This window comes from Zootermopsis nevadensis, unplaced genomic scaffold (genome assembly GCF_977971745.1).
Source record: "Zootermopsis nevadensis isolate Lab colony 2312 unplaced genomic scaffold, Znev_1.0 Znev_ptg000011l, whole genome shotgun sequence".
Taxonomy (NCBI): Eukaryota; Metazoa; Arthropoda; class Insecta; order Blattodea; family Termopsidae; genus Zootermopsis; species Zootermopsis nevadensis.
The window spans coordinates 16,987,741-17,009,893 of NW_028259143.1; the positions used below are offsets into that span (position 1 = coordinate 16,987,741).

A 22,153-nucleotide genomic window follows, 5' to 3' on the forward strand; every position below is an offset into this window, starting at 1 on the left:
ACTAAATTTGTGATGCGGAATAGCGTATTAATATTGCGTAGAAGTATGTAAGTGTTGGCGAACGGAATATAGATACAGCTTTGTTTGATATGGTTCGTAATATTGGGCCTTGCTTACAAAGTAAAAAGTTTTGCGTATTTCACTGCAATTGAAATACATCTGGTTTATTAGATTCACAGAGGAGTGTCTTTAGAACTGGTGATTACAATCTTTAGCTTATAAGTCTGTCTGCAGTGAACTATTGTGACCTTAGGGACAGATTATTGAGTTCGCTTAAGGAAGCTGTAGGGTTGTTACAGAACACATTTATTCGAAATGTCAAGTGATTTAGAGTCTTTCGGCATTCTTTTTGAGTTACAATGGAAGAAGAAACCCGGTGGAAATAATCGAGAGGATGTGGCAAGTTTAGGAATATGGGATACACCAGATTCATCTTTGGATTGGTTGACATTTAAATCATATGTAGTAAGTGATTGAAACTAGAGAGTTTGTTGCAGTTGTAGTGCATGTAAAACTGTTACATATATCAATTTGGGTGAAGTCTATAAACGTACCTTTTCATGAACATGCAGAAAATGTAAAATCTGCTCTTTTTTTATATCTATGTATATGCAGACCACTCCAAAAAATTAACTTTGGGGCTGTCTCTAATGTGCTCATCTGTAGCATGAGAGTGTTCTGATTCCTAGATGTGTATGTTCTGTTCGTTTACCTTCCTTGAAACGTGGAGTGTAGCCTTATTAGAGAACATGATTTTTCTCATAAATTCATTGTCTTCATTTTCCTAACACCTGATGCACTGAAAAATGTGGGATTTGCAGCACACGCGCTGCAGCTTGTGTTGATGTAAGTGGATTATGAAGAAAGATCCTGTGTGTCCTTTCGACACTTTTATCAAACACTTGTAGGTGCTGTGTGCCTCTCTTGTACAAAAGACTTTTACTCTACGCACCTATCAATTGTATTTTTTGGTATGTTGTTCTGAAATGTTTTTGGACCTGTGTGTCTGATTTCATTTCAGTAAACCACTCCACACACTTTGCCTTGTCCTGCGGGTTTATGGTGACTGACTTAATTCACAAAGATGGATGCAGTAATCTACCAGGAACTCTGTGAAAGTTTGAGTTTTTCTCTCACTGACAACTCTTTTTTTATAAAGATTTTATCCATGAATAGAGTTGTAAAGATAATTCATATGCATCCTACACCTTACTATCTTCATTATATACACTTCATCACACAAGCAAAGGTTCCATATACCAAACTTTCCTCATAATATAAAGAGCACGTAGACATACAAAGTGAGACTGTCATAAGCCCAACCTTCTTTATATAATATTTAAGTGTTCATATTTTTCAGTGCTAAAAGAGCATTGGCTTGAAATTTTCTGGATAACTTAGGATGTTCAAATGAAATTATTACATTTCTGGTTGCCTCCCCCCCCCCCCTTTTCCCTGGCACTGGGTGGACTGGCCAACGTTTTAAAGGAGCATGCTCTCTCCATCTTCAGTGCTGAAGATTGAGACCATATGCTTCTGCATAATGTTGGCTTCTGTCTTTAGCCCTGAAAATGGAGACAGTATGTTCCTCCAAAACATTGGCATCTACCAGCCAGTTCATATTGCACCAGAAGCCAAAAGAACATCACCGACATTGTCACTGCCATGAAAACCTCAAATGTCACATTTCTGGTTGACTCTTAAAATGTCAAACTTGACAGTTGTAGAGCACGTTGCATGTATTAGCAGTATCTGTATGTGGATGTTATTTGGTGTGAAATTGCAGCTCGGAATGCCATCTGTAATGCAAAGACTGGTCTCGTGAACAGTAAAATCTTATTTTTGGCTGAAATTCTTTATTATGAAGGCAAAAAGAAAACTGAGAGCACTTAGAATATTCAGAACAGTGTGTTTGTGTAAAATGTTCTTCTTCCGTGGCGTAACAGCCCAAAGTCAAGCCTTGGCCTCGTCCCACGTGGGAGGTTTCTTTGTCTTTGATGCGTGCATTTATGAGTAGCGAGCGACAAACCCACTGCCTCTGCACAATTTCTATTCAATCCTGATTTGACTACTAGAGCCATCTAGTAGTGAATCAGGAGAGACTTGGGTGAGAAATGGCTACCGAGTTTTGCTTATGAAACATCTCATTCATGCTCATAAGGTTCTTTTACATGCCATAAATCTGCGACATGGGACCTCTGGCTTTACTTCCCCTAGGGTTTTTATCACCCTTAAAAATCCTTCGACCTCGGCCGGGTTTGAACCCGCTAACCTTGCGTCCAGTGGCGAGCACGCTGAGGGCGACTTGCGTAAAATGTTGGTCCTTACTGTTACCACAACATTCTATAGCCACGTGGAGGCTGTCCGTACATGTCTGTGCCAGTCAGTTTATGCTTGAACATTTGTGTGAAAATCTCTCATAATTAAGAAAAATTCCTGTGTCGTCTAACATTTTAAAGAATAGGAGAATGATGGGGACATTTGGAATTTACTACAGTATATTTTCTTTTTTTAGTGTCAGAATTTGGGGACATTGGAAGACATCTATGTCACTTACGTAGACAGTGATGGTGATGAGGTAAGTTTACTTTTGTATATCACATTATTTTTGGCTTTGTATAGATTTTAAATTTTTACTCTGTATTCAGGTGTTTATATTGCTGTATGGTATTTGATCGCCACGGTGGTCTAGCGGTTAGAACGCTGGCCTTGTAATCCTGGGGTCTCGGGTTCGATTCCCGGCGGTGCCCGAATTTATAACTTGTGTTGGGCAAGGCCGTGGTCTAGGCAACACGGAGTTTTCCTCCGTGGTATCCCAACAATTACTCCATTAACACACAGAAGAAGGCAATGGCAAACCACTTCTGGATCATCTGCCAAGAACGTATATGAACAGGTCCCAGTCCGAGAAAAGGATGGAAGGATCCTGTTCATATGGACCTGTCGTCACACAGAACACTAAATAAAATAAAATGGTATTTGAATGTAATTGAAATGATACTTAAAGTTCATCTCTTTAAAGCCAACATTTATCTGAATAATATTTAAGAATTAAGTCCATGCCTGCAGAGATTATAAATACGTTTATTACAGAAAAAATATTTTAACCCTTTGTGATCTATACAGGTTAACGTTGTTTTTACTTCAGTGGGTATTACTAATTTCTTAAGCTTTTAAGTTTGCTGTATTTTAACAGATTTTTATTTTGCAGCTCCCAATTGAAAGTGAGTGTGAATTTCAAGAAGCTTTGAAGGTAAATAGTAGTTTCTTATTGTTAAATTGTGATTTGAATTTGATATTTGAATTTCAGCGTTGTGTATATAATATTTATTTAAGTGATTCATATTTTGCTTGTTTGTTTAGTGAATGTAATTTGTTGTATTAAAGTGTCAATATTTAAAAGTCTTTGTAAAGGTGTGAATAATTTTGTTGTTGTTGTTAAGGATCTTTGAATGTTTGAGATTTGTTAACAAGTCTCGTGACACATTTTTTAAGAGTCCTATGTGCTTATTTTGTAGTTTGCACGGCAAAGAGCTAGTAAGGGGAGAGAGGTTGTTCTGAAGGTAGACAAGCGTGGTGGACCTCAGAGCGCATCGCAGTGCACAGAGTCGGCACAAAAAGAATTTACTGCCTGTAATTTAATTACTGATTCAGAAAGATATCTGAAAAAGAAACACAGCAAAGCCAGTGGAAAATCCAAAGCAAAATCAGAAGATAAAATTCAAAGTGGTATGGCCCAATCATCAGATACATTGTCGTCATCAACAGAAGAAAGGAAATCAAAAGCTGATGACCATAGTATATCAAATGGAATTGGTAAAAAATTGGCGTGCGTTATGAAGTTAGAAACAGATAAACTGAAGAGGGCGAAAGCTGAGAAGGATGATTCACCACCGCTGTGGTTTAAGAAATACATGCAGAAGGTATACTGTTAAATCTTTTTTGTGGGTTTGATATTAATGTAGAGCAGTGGTCCCAAACGCGGTGCCCGTGAGCGCCATGGCATCCGCCAAGCCTTTTCTTCGGTGCCCGCGTCGTTACGGAAAGAGGTTATACTGAATAATGAAGGCTGTTCAACCACGAACATTATAAAATCAAAGCGCAGATCTCGACTTACTGACGCCCATCTTGACGATCATCCTACACTCCCAAATTTGAAAAACTGACCGATGAAATGCAGCGCCAAACATCACACTAACTTCTCACTTGAGTAATAATAATTGTTCTTATAAAACTACGTATTTTTGATTGGGTGGTTTCTTGTATCATTAAACGTCGTGATGTTATGTGTATTATTTGGTGTCGATATCTTATTTGTCCAGAGAAAAGAAAATTTGGCTTTGTTAATTGGTTGGTGCCCGCCACGATCTCATAAACTCTCACATGTGCCCGTAGGCACAAAAAGGTTGGGGACCACTGATGTAGAGGAACCAGTAATTTTGTCATTTCTGTAATATATTTATTTTTGAATGTGTGAATTATTTGCATTTTACTGGTGGGAAAAAATTATTGTTTATACAAATAACATATTAAGCCCAGAAGTGATACTCGTCAGATACTGAATGTGATTATTTGTACTTGTAATATATAGTTTAATGTTTATTGACAGTTCAAGAGTGAAATTGTAGCTGAAGTTACCGCAAATGTGATGTGTAACACAAGACAGGTCATAGAGAGTGCTAAGGTGAACTGCCATCCCCCTTGCCATTGTGGTGGGAGGAATGGTGGATCAGTGACTACCACCAAGACAAAAAAAAAGACTTCTGATGAGGATTCTTCAGATGGTGCTTTGGGCAGTGACCAGAGGTCAGTAGAAGAAAAGGGAAAATATGATATTTTCAAGCCAATCTGATTTGTTAAATGTTTACATGATAATTAATGTTGTGAACAGCGTTTTTATTTAGGATTTGAGGTTTTCACGGCGGTGAGTATGAAGATTTCTGTCTTCTGGGTTGTTGCGCTGTGTAGTCTGGTCGATGTTTACTACCGTTTCAGAGGTCATACTGCCTCCGTCATCAGGGCGATGAATGCGCCAATCTTTTTATAATCGCGATGGATGAAGTTTGTGACTTGTCCCAGTTACAAGGATTAGATTTTTTTGTTCGTGCGCTTGCGTGCGCGCGCGCACACATCTTGACATTTCCTATGCTTCAGTTTATGTTAACAGCTTCAATTTTTGGTGTTAAGGCATTCTTTCGAAAAGTTGGTTATTTCTTTTTATAGTTTGTTGTTATATATAATTTCCAGTTTGTCACTGTTACGTTCATTGCATTTATGGTTTGTCATTCTGTTTCATGTGACGACTCTGAGGAACAGATTTCTGTTGTTTTCTATTCTCATTTGTTCTTTTATTAAAATTCACATCTTTCGCCTGCTTTATTTACTACGAAATAAAATTGACTTGCTGTTTGGAATTTGCAGGCATCATAAATTACTGAAAAAAATAGAGAAACTTCAGAAGCAAGAGAGGAAACTTGAAAAGAAACTGGACTCCAAACTTGAGAAGTTGGAGAACAAAACAAAACGAAGAATGGAGAAGAAATTCCAATCTAAACCTTGCTCTGATCAAACTTTTGAGAAGAAGGCATGCTCAGGTACTAGGAAGAGAACGAGCGATGGACCGGTGTGTACATATTTAATGGACGCTGTACCACTTAGCGATGGACCCAAACCTGCAGAGACACATATAAGACTAGGCGAGCGTTTCACTAAAGTGTGGGAGATCATGAACAGTGGTACTCTTCCATGGACTGATAAGGTAAAGTAAGCTAATGCCACTGATGCACACAGAAATGAAAGGGTAAACTAATCTTTGAATTGTTTGGTTGCTGCAGACTTGCCGTTTGACATGTGCATAGCAATGACGGCGCGTTTCATTACTATAGTCAACGTTGAAGATTTCTGTCTTCTGGGCTGTTGCCCTGTGTAGTCTTGTAGAAGTTTACCAATGTTTCAGAGGTCATACTGCCTCCGTCATCAGTGTACTCATTGTACTGATGATGGAGGCATCAAGGGCCTCTGAAACATCAGTAAAATACTACCAGACTACAATCGGAAAGGGTGAGGAGATGGGGGCGAGGATCATAAATTCATTTCTATTAAGAATTATTTACTTCTCTAAATGCTGACTGCTCTGAACTGTGAACCCTTCGTATTCATTAACGATTTTCTGTCCAGACTGAGCTGAGGTTGGCGTGGGGAACTTCTGGCTTGGAGCCTACGGCAACAGTTCTGAAATGCCCTGTTTTAATGCCTGGAGAAAAGGGCATAGTTGCTGTCACTTTTCAGGCGCCTGGTAAGTGTTTTATGTAGATCGTTTAGGATTGAAATTAAAATTTGAAATTTGATTTTTATTTCCACACATTTGCTTTAACATGATAAAATTAACTAACACAAGATACTATAAAACACTTGAAATAAATTGTTGATATTAGCAAATAAATTAAGTAATTGATGAAGGAAATTAAATTTCTATTTCAACTTAAGTCAGAATCAACCAGGTTTGCCGTGGTTACGTGATTATTCTTTAAAAACATGGTGTCTGCGTCATGTTCATGCCATCGATTGTTGATCTTGAATCCTTTCTCTCATCTTGTTAATTTGTTTCTTTGTTATTTTAGAATTTACAGGAACATTTGAATCTTATTGGCACTTTTACCATATGGGAGTCAGATTTGGACATTGGTTGGGATGTGCCGTTGTTGTGGATTCAAAAGAACCTGAAAAGCAAGAAGTTAGTAATATGGTACCCATTTCCAGCAGCATACCGGTTGGATGGCGTGGTAAATTGTTTTCTTTAGAACGTATTATATTAACTTTCATTATCTCCCCTCGCCCTTTTAACATATTATTTTATTTATATTTCATTTAATATAAAATTGTCAGCTCCCTGCAAATTTTATCAACTATTTTTATAATGAAATTTCGTATTTGCCTTATCATTTTATTAGCAATCAACATAAGTGAATGTGAAATGTTTAGTGTAATTTTTCTTTTTGTAATTTCAGAATCAAATTGTGACAATGAAAATAATAAAGATAAAGAAATGTCCAAGGCTAAAGTAGACCAGCCAGTTGATTTGAGAAAGAAATATGAACCTGACCAAATGGCAAGCTCCTCAGTCGTAAAATGTGTGGTTCGGTTGGATGACACATATGACAAAATCAACGAAGATAAGACAGCGTCCACTGAGAGCGGGAAAGTTGAAGCCAGACAGAGAAATGCAGAGTATGAAAGTGACTCTGATGATGAAAATCTCAGTAGTGTGATATCGGTCACTTTTTCTATTACTTCAGAATCTGAAGAAGATGAAAACTTTGTTGTAGTCCCAATGCCACCATGTTTCATGTGTGATGCTCCACTAGATAAGTCAAGTAAGTTTTATATTTAAATTATGCATAACTAACTAGATGGCTTACCGAACCCGAAGGTTCATCACCGAATTAACCAAAGCCCTCCACCGGACCCTGTCCTGGGCTAACAAAATCCAGTCTCCTTCAACTCCTATCTCCCATAGATCCCGCCTGAGATTATCCTCCCGTCTACGTCTAGGTCTCCCCAGAGGTCTCTTCCCCTCAGGCTCCCCAGATAGTGGACCCAACCAACCAGATGGCTTACGGAACTCGAAGGTTCATCACCGAATTAACCAAAGCTCTCCACCGGACCCTGTCCTGGGCCAACAAAATCCAGTCTGCTTCAACTCCTATCTTCTGCCCGACATTATCCTCCCATCTATGGCTAGGTCTCCCCAGCGGTCTCTTCCCCTCAGGCATCCATGCGCTACATGTCCCGCTCATCTCATTCTTCTCGACTTATCACCCTGACAATATTGGTGGAGGAGTACAGATTTTTAAGCTCGTCATTATGCAATTTAAATTATGCATAAGCTTTCTTTTTATTTTTAAAGCTTTCAGGAACAAGTAAACTGCCTTCAGGGAAGACAAAAATTGCATCAAGTGTTAAAAGACTGATTAAACTATATTTTTTTGGAATTGGATCTGAAATCACACAGTAGAATTGTATGTAAGGATAATTCTTTCGTCTGTATTCGAACATTTAGTGAACGTCTACCAGAATACATGGCGTAACAAACCAGAAGACAGCCGTCTTCATGTTTTTAAATGTTTATGGCTCTAATATTTAAATAATTGAATGTATGCAAGATTTCATGGACGTGCTACATTTTCTAATATTTGTCTATCGCATCACAGTTTTCTGTAGGATCTTCGTGTAACTTTAAATACTAAAGGCAATATAAAAATCTTTTGAGCATGTGCACTGTTTCAACTGTACGTTGATGATTGTCGATGAATCTCCACAAATTCTTTCCAGCAGTGTGAACTCGTGCAACGTGAATTAAACTGTATTTCTATGGGAAATAAACTGAAGCCGTTAAATCACACATACATATTTTTTGTATGATTGGGCTTTAATAAATTTTTGGCTGTTCACTTGTGATGATAGAAAAATTGTGTAGGCCATTCGGAAAGTAGATTGTTTTTCATAAAGGGAAAGTTTACGAAGAGGAGGTTTATTATGTGCAAGAATTTCGGAAGGAATGGATGCAAAGAGACCGTCTGTTTCAAGATACTGTTCTGGCATTTACGTGGACAGTAAAGGAAAATAACAGGTACTCCCAGCCAAAATAATACCCAGTCTTCTGGCTGACATTCAGACCAAGTATCTTTGAAAAGGTAGGAGCCGCTAGTAGTTTGTTGTGTCTCTTGCATATTTTGTTTCAGATATAGCTGAAAGAGCTGATTTTTGAAACAATACATTTTGGCTGCAGGCAGAAGTCCAGATGAAAGCAATTAAAGTTGAGTAGTGTCTTTTTTTTTCAAGTTTGCAAGCCTGAACAGATTACTTTTCCTGTATTTCATGTGTGATCGTACTGTCGTAACGATCTTGACCTCGTCTTCCTTCTTAAAGGACAAGGTTTAGGCTGCTGGGGCTCGGCATGTTGGACAATCCTAGCATCTTTTCATCTGATATATACTCCAGTGTTTTCTTTGGGATTCTAGCAACTTGCCATTAAGTTGGTAATTATTTACGATAACTAAGGTATCTCTAAATCTGCTCTAATCATAATACACATGCATTCCATGATGTATTTTAGTTTTGTGTTTACTGTGTATTTGACCAAACGTGTTTCAGCTTCTTGTGCCATCTTAAGTATCGCAGTATTACGTAAATTAACATAACGTCGTATGTCTTATATTCTTGTGCCTACTTCTGTTGTTGATTGTGCTTTTCAAGTATAATTCAGTAGTTTCTGCGACATCGAGTGATATCTGTATAACGGATGTTTTGTAATTTGTCTCTGTTGAAGATATTTTCTGTAAGGTGACTTGATTATTTATTGTTGGTGTTTTGATGGAATTTCACTCTTATTTATAAAGTTATTAAACACTGTTAGTTTGTAATATGTGATTGCTGTATCAGACGCATGCTTAACCATTTTTGAGATATGGGAATTTGAATCCACATGCCTCGTGGCCGGATTAAATTGGCATTAACCCTTCAAAGTGCGGAGCAGTGACTATTCGTTGCAATTTTATCCTATAATTTTTCAGTAAAATGTAGAGTATTATGGATGAATTAATTTACCACTTTATTTGAATTTTTAAATCATTAGACTGACAGCGTTGTTTATGTACCTTTTAATTTTGATACCATGTCTTTTGCTTATTTTTTTAAATATTGTAAAGTAGATGAGTTAGAGTGGCAGAAACCTCTTAACGCGTCGTACATAATTTAAGAATAACATTACTTTTGTTGTAATAAAATCAGATTCTCCCTGGTGATAGTACAAATTACTCTCAACGTGATCAAGCTTCTTGATGGTTGGTTCAGATGAAGTAAGCTCTTCTTTTTATTTGTAGAATTCTTTGCTGAGGCTACTCAACACTCCTTGTTATTTGAGTAGCTGTATGAATTAATATTAATACAGTTATTTATGTAGTAACAGTTCTGTTTGCTTGTACTGCTGGGGGAATATATAAGCATACGAAAAGGAAGAAAGCTTCTAGTGTTGAGCCAAGCAAGTGATTACCATTCTGACTTGTGTAAGAGTAGTGCCCAAATTGAATCTCGAACATGGCACGGACTACCCTGACAGGATTTCTTGTGGTTTTCCCCAATCACTCCGAGTGAATGATCAGGTAAAACATTTAAATAAACTATGATCACTTCCTCCCAGAAAATACACTTGTTATATGTAATATTTGTACAGATGGAGTATGGACAAGGATGTGGTCTGCACTACGCAATTTTTTTTTCTACGGAGGGTGATATTACAAAAACTCATCTCTTAAAGTTGTTGTTTCAATTACAAGAAGTCTCTGACAGTCTGTGAAGCCTTAGAAGCATTTTAGAAACATACAGTGCTGTTCATTTGATTGTATAACTTTTTCATAATAGCATGACGTAACAGGACAACGTAGTCCCATTCAGGCAACCATATACACTATCTAATGGTACATACCTATTCTGCGTAGCCCTGAAGGGTTAATTCCCTTGATTGTTGGCTATGTATGTAGAAGTAGCATGTACACACTTGTGGTTATGTTGAAGGGACCCTGTCTGTACCTACGCAGGGTGTGCCGCAGGTTCCGACATAGAATAGACAAGAGTACACATCATATTATTGTGCTGTCATAATGAAATACGTTTCACTTTTTTTGTTGCATAGGACTTTGCACTTGATAATCATTCTGTGACAACCTAAAAATAAATTAATGCCAACACTTATTGTTTATAATATATTTTGTTGATATGTGTAAATGAGACCTTGAAATGTATATAAAATGTTTGTTAAATATGTAAAATGCACATATATGAAATTACTGTTGATGGTGTGTTCATCGCCACATAAACAAGGTACAGATATTTTGCTGCTAACCAGTTGTGGGGTATCTGCCAGTGCAGACGTGCATGCCGAGTGTTAGGTTACCACAGCGCCTGCTATCTTGCTTACACCTCAGTTAGCCTCATGAGAAAACTGTGGCTGAATGCGCAGCTGTAACTGACTTTGGTGAATTATGCTACGTGCGTCATCAATTTTACATCATTTTTTTTTTGTTCTCTGTACTTACAGATGCAGTACCTCAGGTGGAAAAGTCACAGAATGATACACATGACGTGCAGATTGAATCAGAAACAGATATACTTGATACTGTACCTAGCAGTATGCCAGATGCTTCGTGCACTGTGAACACAGATTTTGGAACAGCAAATAATGGACAGAACTCTAACTGTGAAGTAGAAGACAGTCCAGTACCAGAAATGAGTATTGAAACCTCCTCACATGACGATCCCTCATCACATGGGGGAACTGAATATGTGATGCCTTCAAGGAATGAGGTTTATGCTGTGGATATGGCAGGTCATTGTATGCCAGTGGATTTTGTATGGACAAGTCATAGCAGTAACCATTATAATAATACATTTGTTGATAACTCGGATATGAATGCTCATTCGTCAAAGAGCAGCTCCATGACTGATTTGGAGCCTCCCCAGAATCAGGGGAAAAGAGGGGAAACTAAACATGACCAAACTAACGGAAGGAAACCTTCACTCCACTCAACAGCTGGCTCTCCGACCATCACTGGTCCAATTGACAGGAGTCGCTCTACTGCACAACCAGATAGAAATGGACAGACACCTGGTAGTTCATCTAATAACACGGCCACTTCACCAACGCATAGCACTCAAAATGGATTTGAACAACATGAAAACCGAACACCATCTTTGAACACAGCAGAGGCCTCATCTCCGAATCAACCCCAAGAAGGCATTGCAGCAGCAGTCCATATCCTTCCAGAGACACTTGTCAATGGAGCGATTAATGTTGCATCTCAGGCTTACACTACAGCTCGTGCTGTTTTCAGCAACTTACGATCTAGACCTGGGGTAATTATTTATTTTGTTCCAACTGACTGTGGTATGTGATGCGTAAAAGTGTTTCCTCCACACGAATTACATGTATGTATGTATGTATGTAAATGGAATGGGCACTGAAGCAACCATCGCTGATGTTTTGTTAATCCATGAGCAGCCCTCCGCCTGCAATGAAGTATCTTGCTTAGCGATATCTCGTGATAGTCACCTGGTTTCAGGAAATACTTGTCCAAATGACAAAAATCGTGTTTCAGCTAGTGTTTTGCAGTTGAAAAGGACTTGTGAAGCTGTTTCTGTTTCTAGAGAACACCTAAAAATGGGGTCTTTTACTTTACTGAGTTTGAAGAGGTTTCCTCTTAAGTGACACTGTGTCTGTAGGAACTAGACAACTTATTTGTCATGTTGATAGGCATTATAAGTTCCTTTTTCATTTATTTGATTAAAAATATTACAATTTTGAAATAGTAGCCAGTATATGATTGAAATGTAGATCTGTTCAACTCCCCCGCCCAATTTTATGGTATAATACTTTTTCATATAATAATAGTGAATTTTCAGCCTTTAATTCTGTATGCAAACAGAGAAGGTGATGTGAGCATTGCGAAGAAGTTGATCCTAGTAGTCTGGGCTTGTAATCCTGGGGTCTCGGGTTCGATTCCCGGCGGTGCCCGAATTTATAACTTGTGTTGGGCAAGGCCGTGGTTTAGGCAACACGGAGTTTTCCTCTGGGGGCTTCCCCGGTTTCTCCGTGGCATCCCAACAATTACTGAATTCACACACAGAAGAAGGCAATGGCAAACCACTTTTGGATCATCTGCCAAGAACGTATATGAACAGGTCCCAGTTCGAGAAAAGGATGGAAGGATCCTGTTCATATGGACCTGTCGTCAGACAGAACACTAAATAAATAATAAATAAAACAGATCAGTATTATAGATGTTCTATTTTTCTTTTGTTCTGTTCTATTTATATTGTGTTCAGAATTTTACACATGAATTTGAGACCACTAGCCTCAGAAGTAAGACTGATATATTTTATTCATTCAGTATCAGCAGTGGAAGTGCCAGAGCTACCTGATCTTATTTTTATGCACAAACAGTATATTACAAAATGGAATCAAATTAAATAGAAAGTTTGATGAGTCATATGCAGCAAGTAGCTAATAAAATGATTGAATGAATGAATAAATGATCTCAAGAATGTGTCATGTATCGCTGATCACCGCACCACTTTTGTAAAGTGAATTAGACTCACGTTCTGTAGCGTGTGCTACACCAACCAGCGGGCAGCGAATTGGTATTAGATAGACGAACTTCTTTGCAGTGACAAATTGTGTATGTGAGCTTTTACTGTATGGCTGATGTGATGATTGTTTAAAAACTCGCCAAATATTATATAAAACAGGCATTTCATTTTGTTTGGCTCTAAAAACCAAATTTAAATCTTATATTTACTCTTTTTGTGCCACATGTTTCTTAAGAGTTACAGGAATTAACTGTGTTTTGACATATTGTCCCCCCCTTCGTGATCTTTCAAAATTTCAATATGAAAGGATCCGTCACATATGTGAAAGTGGTATGAGAAGAAAGATGAATGAAATTTTGTTATAGCATATCATTAATAATGAAAGTCATGTTATTGTAAAAGTTAAATTCTTTTTTACAGGATTTTGCAGAGTGGCACTGGAATGACAGAGGAGCCAATTTGTCATCACAATCTGACATGTCAACAACAAATAACTTAAAAATTCTTTTAGAAATGGGTTTCACTAACAAAAATTTGAATGTATTGCTACTCCAACGCTATGACAATGACATGGAACAAGTCGTTGCTGAACTCCTGAGTAACAAATCCCACTTTGCTGATGATAATCAGATGCACTAAGTGTTGACGCTTTGCTTCTGTACATCTATATTAGTCATGAATAGCCATGTTGTCAAAGCACACCACTAATCTGCTAACTACAGCGTGTTTATATATTAGTTACTGATAATTTTAATTTTGGGCATTAGACTTAGTTTTGATATAATGTAGTAGTCTGGATGAGAGTGTTTTGGCTGAAATATGTTTAGTTATGTAATTCCTTAGTTGTCATGATTTATATCGAAATAACTGGCTGATGCCGTGTCATTTCAGGTTTATTTTCTGTTTCTGTATAGTAGAGTTCTTCATATACTTATTGCAGCCTTTATTTTTTTTGGAAATACATGGCAAACCTTTAAAGTTTCTATAATCAGTATAATTATGAATCCTATTTGTATTCCTAGACTTTCTATAGTTTAGATGCGTCATGTTTGTGTTCAAAATTCAAATATATATTTATTATTCAAGTCTATACACAAACTTTTAAATTGTTGATGTTAAAATTTAAAATCACCATTAATATTCTGCGCCATTCATCGTTATCTCAGACGGGGACACACTGCACATCAAACTCTTGGTATGTTATTGTGTTTATACTTTTACAATGAATTTTTATGACAATATCCAAACTCATTTTCATATAAATAATATTAATAACTCAAATGTTAATTATATTGTTGATAATTTCACAGAATAATGAACAAATAACATAATACGCAACATAATATGCAAAATAATAAGAAGATCAAAGGAACACCCACAACAGTAATCTACAATCTACAATCAATGAAAAGCGTGCATTAATAAATATAGAATAGTTTTAAAGATTAAAAACTTGAAGATGATGCTATGACATTGAAACATGTAGTAGTATAAGGCGCAATATTGTAACATCGAGATAACGATGAATGGCGCAGAATATTAATGGTGATTTTAAATTTTAACATCAACAATTTAAAAGTTTGTGTATAGACTTGAATAATAAATATATATTTGAACCTAGACTTTCTGTTAATTTTTCCTGTGATTGTGATAGTTTATAGTCAGAAGTTACCATCAGTGTACCCTTTAAGAATATTAGCTGTGGAAGTCCTATTTATGACATTTTACACCTTTTAGGTTGCTAATCTATTTCAGATGGGAAACTTAATAGTATCAAAATCACTTTACATAAACAGAGATTGTACTATACTGTTTCTGTTGTAATTTCATCGCTGGTCCTTCAAAGACAGCCAGTTTCTGTGATTGCAACAGTACATCTTCAACGGACTACATGAACAGATTAACGGAAAAGTCTTAGTGCAGTAAATGCAAACGGTTGCATTATATGAGAAATTATTCCATTTTATTGAGTTTTACTTTGAAAATGTATACAAAACAAGAAGTTATATTTCAAAATAAATTCAGAGTCTAGTTTATGATTTTGGACATTAATAACAAAAATGTTTCATTCTCATTTAATTCTTGCATGAGGATACAATTTTTGAAAAACAAAAATGTAGCTTTTTTGCACACAAAACTGAAAAATCATTTTTCTAAGACACTGTGATTCTAAATCTGAAAAATTTTGTTCTCAGAATTTGATTTCTTGTAGTATGAAATTTAGGTAGCTTGAAAGTGTTAAATGAGCATCCAAAAATATGTTTGTAATAAAAAAAAAATGGATTGAAGAGCTTTCATCTTATGATATATTTGTCGTATGATCAAATGGTGAAATGGTAGGGATTTTTGCAGACAAAATAATATTTAATAGTGGGTGTAAGCTTATAATTAAAATTTGCATTTCATTATTTGACAATGATGCAGTGTGTAACTCAGCCAATTCTGAATATATGCATATGGTATCTTAGTTACTAATATCTTGAATATTTAGTACTATATGAATTCTGACTGCATGTTATATAGTTCACTGTTTAGGTTCTTAGCATTGGCTTTTATTTTCCTGGAATTGTTCAAGAGTTTAGGTTTTTCACATTGGCTTTAAGGAATTATCTGTTGTGTTGTAGATCCTTGGAATTTTATATGTGGTGTTATTATATTACATTGTAATGTACACAAATATATTTATATCCTGATGTCTGTTCTATGCAAAGAAGTCATTCCTGTGTTAAAAACTTTTCTTCACTTTTGCAAGGGGAAAACATTTCTGCCATATAGAGTCCCATTGTATACCACGTGTGCAGTGGCAGTATTTATGAAAGAACACTTTGCACGCAGGTAAACATCACTTCAGAAATTTCAGAATTTAGAGATAAGTAAGTTTAAATTCTATCAATGCTAGTGAAGTATGCATTATTACAACAAACAATAAATTCAGATCGTAGTGTGAAGAGCTTTTTGTCAGTGTAATACACATTTGCCACTGTCAAGCTCTGAATTGAAATTTGTATTGATAGTTAAATTTATGAGCTCTGCAGTTTATAAGTAGCTAATTCATCTGACTTTTGCCATATGAATGGGAAGCTAGATTTGTGTCATTGGTAAGTGAACATCATACGTTCTGTGAGTTACGAAAACAGGCTTCATCCTTCGTACAGTGATGCTTAGGGTTAGCTGTACCATTATGAATATTTCTTCAAGAAAGTAATTACAAAAGTTCAGACTTTAAACTGGATCTGTAAATTGAAGATAATTCACCAGCAATATTTTGTACAAACAAATTTATAGGAATTTTGTGGCTCTGAGGCCCTGGTTTCTTGGGACAACTGATGAAGTGACTTTCCTGGACTCAATTTTAGTCTTGTTTGGATATCTTGATGAGATTCTGGTGTCGGCAAGAGCTGTAGTTGGCAGCTCTTCCTCAGTAGTGGTCCCAGGTTAAAATTTAAAACACAAGTTTGGTAGGTGAAGGAGAATCAGGTACTGATGATGAAATTTACAAACACATTTTACCATAATATAGTTTGACTCCGACGCAAATAATACTTAACAGCTGACTGCAAATGCACACTGGCTATCATCTCACTCTGTAATCAGGTGGTGGAAGTGCCTTAAACAAAGAAACAAGACTTTCTTTTCCTCTGTTCAATAATTGGTAAAATTGTCCTGTATTTTTTTTTACTTTTTTAAATTTATTCTTTTAACACTGTACTCCAATCGGAAGAATATCTTTCCGCTCTGGTTCTCTCCTGTGGCACTTTACAATATTGAAGAATATAAAGAAAAATTTTACCATGAATGTTCGTTCAGTTTTATCCCCCATATGCATTATGAGTTAGTGTTACAGTGCTGCGCCTGATTCCTGATGCACGGTATGCGCCTGCCTTCCAGTTTTATGTTGGAAGCCATATTGAGAATCATATGATTCATTATTCAGACGATATTGAGTCTGTTTTTCAGAGGAACATTTCTTGGGGAATAACATTAACATTCTCAACCAGAAACTTCCAGTTTTCCATCAGGATAGTTGTCGGCAGTGCCACAGCTAATAGGTTGAAGTTATAAATGGTGATTGCAAGTACCTTTTGGATCTGCTGTAGATATAACAATAACACATTTGGGGTTGCACAGTGAAATGCGGCTAATTCAACACATACATACCATGGCATAATCCATATTCAATGAATATTTAGGACAGATTTTAATTTTCAGGTTTGCATCGTTGTGTGTGTTAAATTGTGAACAAGTAAGTGTACGAATAATTACTGTCAAAATGCCTCATTATTAAAAACTTTAATTGTGGCACCACATCTTTTTGCCTATATTGCCATCTTCAGTACTACTTTTGGGTATAACAGAAACTTATTGATGCGTGGTATGTTTGTTGGTAGTCTACACCGTGGGTCCAGGACGTTCAAAATTGTACACAGATGAATGAGAATAAATTCCAACCATACCCTAATAATAATTCAATTAATTTATTTTAAGTGTTTGCCAACAGCAAGAAGCCAATGAGAGGCATTTGTAACTTTTAAAATTAACTATTCTCATTTTTTATCTATGAATAATTTTAGCTTAATGTAAGATATTTTTAGGATATAAAGCTAATATCCTGGGTCCGCAGTGTAGGTTATATACATATCCCGCACGAGTAAGTTTCCGTTACACCAAAAAACAGCACCTGAAGATGGACGTCTAGGCTGAAACGTGTAGTGCTACAATTTGTGTTCTTAATAAATAAGTGTGTTGACTAATTATTTGTACATGCTTTTATTCATTATTTAAGGCATGTTTATATGTGATGTAGAGGATCTCTCAAATAGTCACTCATCTTATTTTAATTGTGTTATGCGATCATTTCTTGGATATAAGATGTAATGTCCAGGAAACACTGGCATTAGATTACTGTATACTGCTTATGTACAGTGTATAAAGTTGACTTTACAGCTCTGAAACAGTGCTTTTAATGTTGGTGTCCAAGTGTTACAGTTATGTTTGTTCATTTTCAGGCTGGGATCTGATTTTGTCAGTACCTTACTGAGATAATTTTTTTTAAAAGTGATTTGAATATTTACTTGTGTAACCACACATTTCATTTAAATGACACTGCACAGTACATAATTGTAACCATTGATCTCTTCCTTCTGACTTTTAGTGGAATAACAGGACATCTTTCTCTGCACTAAAGTTATGTTTTCTGTTAAAATAAGCTTGTATAAACCTTTCCTTTAGTTGAACTCAGTTTATAGTATCCTTATACATCTAATTTCTTCACAATACTTTTATTTTCCGTCGTTTACACAAGCTTATTGTTAAAATCATATAAAATTTCACATAAAATTGTTACATTTTATATGATTTTAACAATAAGCTTGTGTAAACGACGGAAAATAAAAGTATTGTATTGAAACACAAGCATGATGCAATTAAGATATAAGATCTAATTTCTTGTTTGTTACTAAAAATTATTTTTGTTTTAATCCCTTTGTGAAATTTTCTTCTAATATCATGCCTGCAGTAAATTCTCTGTAGAAAATATATTTTGAAATGTTAACTGTCGTACTATTGCACCCTTTGGAGTAACCGTGCATCTATATATAAAAAAATCTTCATCTGTGAATTTCATGGACAGTGATTTCATCAAACAACCAGCCTCATTCATTACCACCTATCAAATTATATTTATAATTTTCAACATACTAATACACCGAGATCTGTGTTTCTTAATAATCCATAACCTAAATTCGCTTTCTAATGCAGACGATTTTAAGATATCGGTTAAAAATTCATTTGCATGAATTGTTTGAAATACAGTTTAATGAAGGTGTGTAAAAACATTGTGGGAATGAGTTAAGTGGATGCAGCAATGATTATAATATGCTTCATCTTAATTCATAGTGGAAATGTAACAGCGTGATACTTGGATGTCAATATTTTGTTCTGCCTTTATCAATTTCTCCCTTGTAATATTGCAGGTACTATAAAAATCCAGAACAATGCCAGTAATATTGTATATTGTAATGCATGTAGAAGGGTAATAAAATTTGTGAATGCAGATGGTTTGGGTAAAGTATAAGTTTATCATATTATAGATATTATATTCTTATTTAACCATATTACTGCATAATATTTTATTAACATTCCTCCAGATTTTGGAATGGGCATACATTTATTGATAGCTTATAGGATTTCTGAAGTGTGAATGTAAATGAAATAATTTGTGTTTTTTCATATATGTAATTCATGTTCAGAATAAAAGGCTTATTCTACATTATTTTGGTTGACAGATATTTTGAATATATGATGTGAAGCTTTCATGGCGACTAGGTATAATGAATTTTTCTTGGGCTACCGGCCGTGTAAGGTGGTTTAATCAAGAAAACACCTTTTCTTTTCTTCATTAAACTACCTTACATGTCTGGTAGCCTGAGAAGAACTCATTATATTTCTTTGTTTGTTTTTTTGCACTAGGAGAAACTGGAGTCTTTGGGAGATCATTAGTAATCATCTACCATGCATTCTTCCTTATTTTTTATGGTCAATTTAACACGTGCACATATGTTATTGAACAACAGCTCTTACAGAGTTTCCCTATTTGTTTTAAGTCATGGTTAGGGTCTACTTGGTGAGATATTAATAAAGTCTGAAGGGAGCAAATTATTGGGGTACATAGTACAAAAATATGCTTAGGAGATCTACACGACCTTTCCAGTTTAGGGAATGATCAGTTTCTAGACCAGGGAATTTTATGTTTCTCATTACGTGTTGGACTACTCCATCGCCAGAAGACAAAATTTCCTTTCTTAACATGTAAGATTTATTTTGTTGGGAGTTAAATTAATGGATCTTAGATGTACACGTGGGCCGATGATTTTACGCAGCATTACTTTCGTAAAGCAATATTGTCTTCAATTTTATTCTCTTCTGCGCCAGAGAATTTTACGTCCCCGCTAATGACCTGTGGGAAGTAGAAAAATAACAAATTTTTTCAAGTAAAATGTAAAATTTACGGAAATTTTGAATCGATGGAAGACATGGGAGGGGGATGTGACTAGAGAAAAAGCCAGGAAAGTTATTACTTCAAGTGAAAACAGTTTCATTAGAATATTTATAGTGTAGCAATCCAACCTAGAAATATGTACAAACAGCTTTGCCAACGTGCTAATGTAAAAGTCCATATAATTCGCAGTATTCCCAATCTTACCTCTTAGTTAATTTCTTCCCCAAACCCTATTTCTTTACCCAGAGAAAAAGCGATGATTGTTTGGCTACTTAACGCCCCCAGTGTCAGGGGTTACGCGACATTGGGTGCGTTTAAGGATATTAATGTGTGGTGATTTGATGAAAGGGTTATTTTCTGTTTAAACTTATTGTACGAAGGTGAGAAAAACCACGACATAATTAAAAGAATCTGTTTTGTGATTGAAATTCGATTTTGTTTTGATTATCTTACGAATATGAGTATAATGTGTTGCCGCTGAGACACCGTGGCTGATATAATACAGATAGCCGTCAGATGTGTTATGCCTGTCTAAGGAAGGAGGTCATTCAAAAAAAGTTGGGTGAGCAGATTTTCACGTAATTTAGTTCGGATTTCACGCCATTACAGCTTAGTCCACTGTTGTACTTTTGAATTACCGACAGTTGGTACCAAACGTGACACATGCTCAAAATGTCGAGCTGACATACCGAGACGGCTTTGTACTTATGACCCTTTGCTGATGCGTGATGGCGTCACCATCGATTAAGGTTGTTTCCGGTGCCCTTGTTCAAGGTTAACAGGTTTAAAATTGATTAATTGATTCAAGAACATGCGCACCAGGCTTAACGGTTGCCACCATAACATTTTTATTTTAATCCCATCGAACTGATTTTGTCGCAGGCTAAAATAAATTATAACAGTAACATGGTCGAAATTGGTTTGGAATGGAATCCATGAAAAAGATGAGGCAGGAATCATTGGAGCATGTATACTCTATTCAGTGACTGCCACACAAAGACTTGCTTTAAAATGAAATTACTTCTGATACTATTCTTGTGGAATTTTGTTGTAGAACTTAGACGCTGTGGTAAAAATGCACTTTCTCAATCTTCAGGTAACACTAACACTGGGGAAATTATGTAAGGCATTTGGAGAAGCTGATGAAGGAGAGAGCTGGGAAACAGAAACTTCTATAGAAAATAGAGAAACTGTACATTCTCTTACTGTCAGCCTCAAAGAGACATCATTAAGCATATTTTATTATAAGGAGCAAACAGTGTTTTATTGAAAGCAAATATGTTACATTTACATGAAATAAAAGATAAGGTAACACAAATAAAATTATTAAGGTATTTAGTATCTTTTATCTGAGCATCTTTTTGTTGTGTCAATTTCCTTAGAATTTCAATTTATATTAATATACTAACTACATACAGCAGTATATTATTTCTTTTAATTATGTGCTGTAACATAACCTGTGATATACCATTAATTTCTTCAGAAATTATTTGATTGATTGTCTAAGTCTGCTGGATATATTTGAAACAATTTGCTTTTCAAGTAGCCCCATAAAAATAAATCACAAGCAGACATGAGGCAAATGGGCTGCCGAATATGTCACCTTAGCAGGAAATTATATAGTATATAAATAATGGTGTCAACTGAAGTACAGTTCATGTTTACTTTTATAACATTTAAATTAATTTATCTTTTGTTGAACTGGATTATTATTACAAAATTGTTTCACTAATGGTAGCTAGTGGTTTCTGATTACTGCTTGCTGCTGTTGCATTCAATTTCATTATTTCTTTGTACATGTTATATGATCAGTGCATCAAGACTACAGATTCTTTTGCATTACTTATTCAATTTAATTAAATTCTTTATTATTAGTGTGCTGCATGAACAGCCGGAAGGCTAATTACAGATACAGCACAATAGAACACAACACAAACACAATTAAAACAAGCAGAATATAAAATACACTAATACGGAGGACGTTAATACACAAGAAGATTGGAATTAAATATA

The 22,153-nt window shown here is 35.7% G+C and overlaps 2 protein-coding genes across 4 annotated transcripts in view; both read left to right on the forward strand.

The window, feature by feature from the left end:
• The first annotated feature begins 10 nt into the window (after window positions 1-10).
• On the forward strand, window positions 11-19,414 carry LOC110828818 (uncharacterized). 3 transcript variants are annotated; one of them, XR_015534831.1, is made up of 12 exons: window positions 11-465; window positions 2,516-2,578; window positions 3,212-3,253; window positions 3,519-3,923; window positions 4,610-4,806; window positions 5,422-5,758; window positions 6,178-6,295; window positions 6,621-6,782; window positions 7,008-7,373; window positions 11,096-11,910; window positions 13,564-14,338; window positions 14,454-19,414. XR_015534831.1 is itself a non-coding variant. In XM_087347472.1 (11 exons), exons 1-11 carry the CDS (start codon window positions 316-318, stop codon window positions 13,780-13,782), a joined length of 2,874 nt encoding a protein of 957 aa, XP_087203598.1. In that variant the 5' UTR covers window positions 11-315; the 3' UTR covers window positions 13,783-19,414. The 3 variants fall into 3 exon arrangements, 2 of the variants coding, with proteins under 2 accessions (XP_087203598.1, XP_087203599.1); XM_087347472.1 differs by having other exon boundaries at window positions 13,564-19,414; XM_087347473.1 differs by having other exon boundaries at window positions 11-92; window positions 13,564-19,414.
• Window positions 19,415-20,895: 1,481 nt separating this feature from the next.
• The window catches only part of Dhc16F (Dynein heavy chain at 16F), an 83,765-nt gene continuing 82,507 nt past the window's right edge, over window positions 20,896-22,153 (forward strand). Inside the window, exon 1 of the mRNA XM_087347470.1 lies at window positions 20,896-20,914. The gene's annotated coding sequence lies outside the window, so the exon portion shown is untranslated. The remainder of the gene's footprint in view (window positions 20,915-22,153) is intronic.